Genomic DNA, 2938 nt, shown 5'->3' with positions numbered 1-2938 from the left:
CCGCCATTGAAGATCGGAGCTCCGAGAAGAGAAATGGTGGAGAGAGACGGTCTCGGGCTCTAGGGTTAGGGTTAGGGTTTTTTGGAGAATGGCGGCTGGTTTAGGCTTTTGTAGGAGGTAAGTGAGGTTTGGGTCGGGCGGCGCTGATGTGGATTTTTTGGGCCTGAAATGCCCATATAAGGTCCAAAGAATGCTCTTTTTTAAGTAAAAAAGCCTTTTTTTCTCCCCCAATATTGGTCCCTTTTATATTTTTCATATTTACAAGAAAATATCCCTCAAAACCATTGAAATTGTCACTAGTACTCCCGTTCCTATTATTTATTCAAATTAATCCATGTTGTTTTTTAACGTTTGATTTCATAGCAATTTTTCAGTTGTCTTGAACTTTTTGTCATGAATTTTCCCGTCATACCATTTTATTTTATATGATTACATATATTATGATACTTCTGCCGTTTTCAACTACAATTTATTGCTTAAGAAAACTTGGAAGCATCCAAATTAAGACTTTATGTATTGTTATTAATATTGTTAAATAATTTATAATTATTAATTTAAATGATATCTAAAGAATCAAATGTCTTCAGTAGAAAAAACTAACTCTTCAATCAAATAACTTCAAATCCCTAAAGTACAAGGTACTTATCTTAAGAACCGACAAATCTTAAATTAAAATAACAATAATTTGAATTCAATACTCTAGAACATATCATATATACTTACATATATATATATACTAGGTTCTATACACGTGCAATGCACGTGGTAAATTTTTTATCATTTATTATAAATGCATAATTTTATTTTGGGAAATATTGTTATTAAATTATTTAATATAAGCAATGGATCAAACATATAGACATAATCTCAAAATTAAACCTTGAATGCAAATTTGATAGCAAATCGAACAGAAAATTTCCAATCCAACCATCAACCAGTCAGGCTTTTAGATTGTTATCGACATAAGTATTTGCCAACTATTACTTTATGCATGGAACAAGAGGATATTCATCATATCCCTTGGAAAAAAAGTTAAATTCATCATCAAAAGAAATTTGTAGAGAAGTAATGAATTAACAAATGTGGTTTTAGAAAAGAGAAGGACAGGAAAATCCTCTTACAAATAGGCCCGCATTTCAAAATTACCGAATATTTGGACTATGGAAATGGAATACTATAATCTTTTTCTTAAATTAGATAAAGCACAGAACAGTAAACATCTAACATTATGAAGAATGGAAGCAAATATCTTTCCAGGCAAACAACACATGTAAGACTGTACTCATACTTAATGGAGTCAGAAAAGTTCATAGACATTACAGGTTGTGTACCACTTAAATCACAAGAGAATTATCTGAAAAAATCTCCAGGTTCTCCAATGTCCGACCCCGTAAAGTTTACATAAAATGCACCTAGTTCAATTAGCCAAGGTGACTGCAAAAGTTCCATGTCCCTGCCATATATTAAACTAATAACGTAAGAATTTACACAATGGATATCTGGAACACAATAAGTGTTGAATTACTAACTTTGTCATACTTCTTTAATATCTTTTGAATAGCAATAGCATTCATGGTAACATAATCAAGTAAAAGCCTTCCTTCTTGAACCATGACTTGCTGATCATCTCTGTGAAGCAATGGCGCAGTTTCCACATATATCTTTGAATACCTCCAGGAGTAACATGGAGATGGAGCAGACGTCTTACTCTGGAGCTGAAACATCCTGCTACCTCTGAAGCCTCCCTTGCCAATTCAGAAAAGAACTTCTCATCGCACACTAAAAAAGCAAGAGTGTTCTCAGTAGAAGCATTAAGCAGTCTTTTAGGGAACAAATGGACTAACAAAGAACCCAGTTCATGAAATATTTGCATGTTGATTGTCTTAGACACAGATTAGCAACTATATATTTTTTAAAGAGGGCAATCATAATCCAAGTTGATATTCAGGTTAGAAGAATAAATCACTTTCTTGCCCTCTTATTAACTTGGATGCATAATATGTACGGGTGTGTGTGGATCAACATATATACATATTACAAGTCATAAGATATTGACAGCCATACTACTGAATTTTACCTATTGCATATGCACAAAGCATTATTTGTTTATGTAACATAAACAAAATAGTCAATCATATCTGTACACAAAATATGAGCAAAGAAACCAGGACTTCGCTAAATGGTTAGTACAAAAACATGCACAGTACAATCAGAATTAGTAAATAATGAAAATGCGGAAGTTTATGAGAGAAAGATTAGAATAAAGCTTTTGAGTCATGTACATGTTAATTATTTGCTTGTACATCTTTTGATTGGCTTCTCTGACTGTAATTCATTCATGAAGTAAAGGCACAACATTTTTTTGAAATAGAAGTAGAGAAGGGTACCAAATGATCTCCACATGCTGATGGGAATAGTCAGAGACAAGTATCACAATCCAAGATATATAAATAGATGGCAGTCACCACCTTCATCTTGAATGTAAGACAAACTTAAGGAGTCTCCAACTTTGGCCCTGAAAAGGCATGGGAGTAAAATCATTTTCTCAAATTGAGCCTTTAATAGTGCCGACATGTAAATGCAGCCCAGCATTTCATATTTACAGTGGGGTAGCATGTATCAACCTTGAGTTCTCTGGTTGATATGAAGCTCTCTGTCTACGTTTGATTCATATACGATAGAATTTAACTACCGAAAGTTCCAATTCAATTCAGCACCTCCAATAATAAATGCTCCTTCATAAAAAGATGAAAACTGACAAATTGCATAACTAAAAAGAAAACAGTAAAACTAACTGCCGCAGACGAAAATACCAACTTCTATTCATGATGTCCAAAGTTTATAACTACCTCGTATTAAAGGGTTTCAAGCCATGTTGCTTACCAAGAACTCGAGGCATTTCTCATGCCACTTTAATGGATTGTCCTGGATTACCTGT

The 2938-nt window shown here is 33.5% G+C and overlaps 1 protein-coding gene across 1 annotated transcript in view; it reads right to left on the bottom strand.

Annotated features, from left to right (window-relative positions):
* The window catches only part of LOC109826445 (40S ribosomal protein S5-like), a 9224-nt gene extending 7500 nt beyond the window's left edge, over nucleotides 1-1724 (bottom strand). The window contains exons 1-2 of the mRNA XM_020393476.1: nucleotides 1540-1724; nucleotides 1402-1453 (exon numbers count right to left, since the gene is read on the bottom strand). Of these exons, the coding sequence (XP_020249065.1) occupies nucleotides 1402-1453; nucleotides 1540-1724 (237 nt within the window). The remainder of the gene's footprint in view (nucleotides 1-1401; nucleotides 1454-1539) is intronic.

The sequence above is a fragment of the Asparagus officinalis genome, chromosome 10 (assembly GCF_001876935.1).
Source record: "Asparagus officinalis chromosome 10, Aspof.V1, whole genome shotgun sequence".
Classification (NCBI taxonomy): Eukaryota; Viridiplantae; Streptophyta; class Magnoliopsida; order Asparagales; family Asparagaceae; genus Asparagus; species Asparagus officinalis.
Note: the sequence above shows the minus strand (reverse complement) of the source record. Positions and strands in the feature narration are given on the sequence as shown.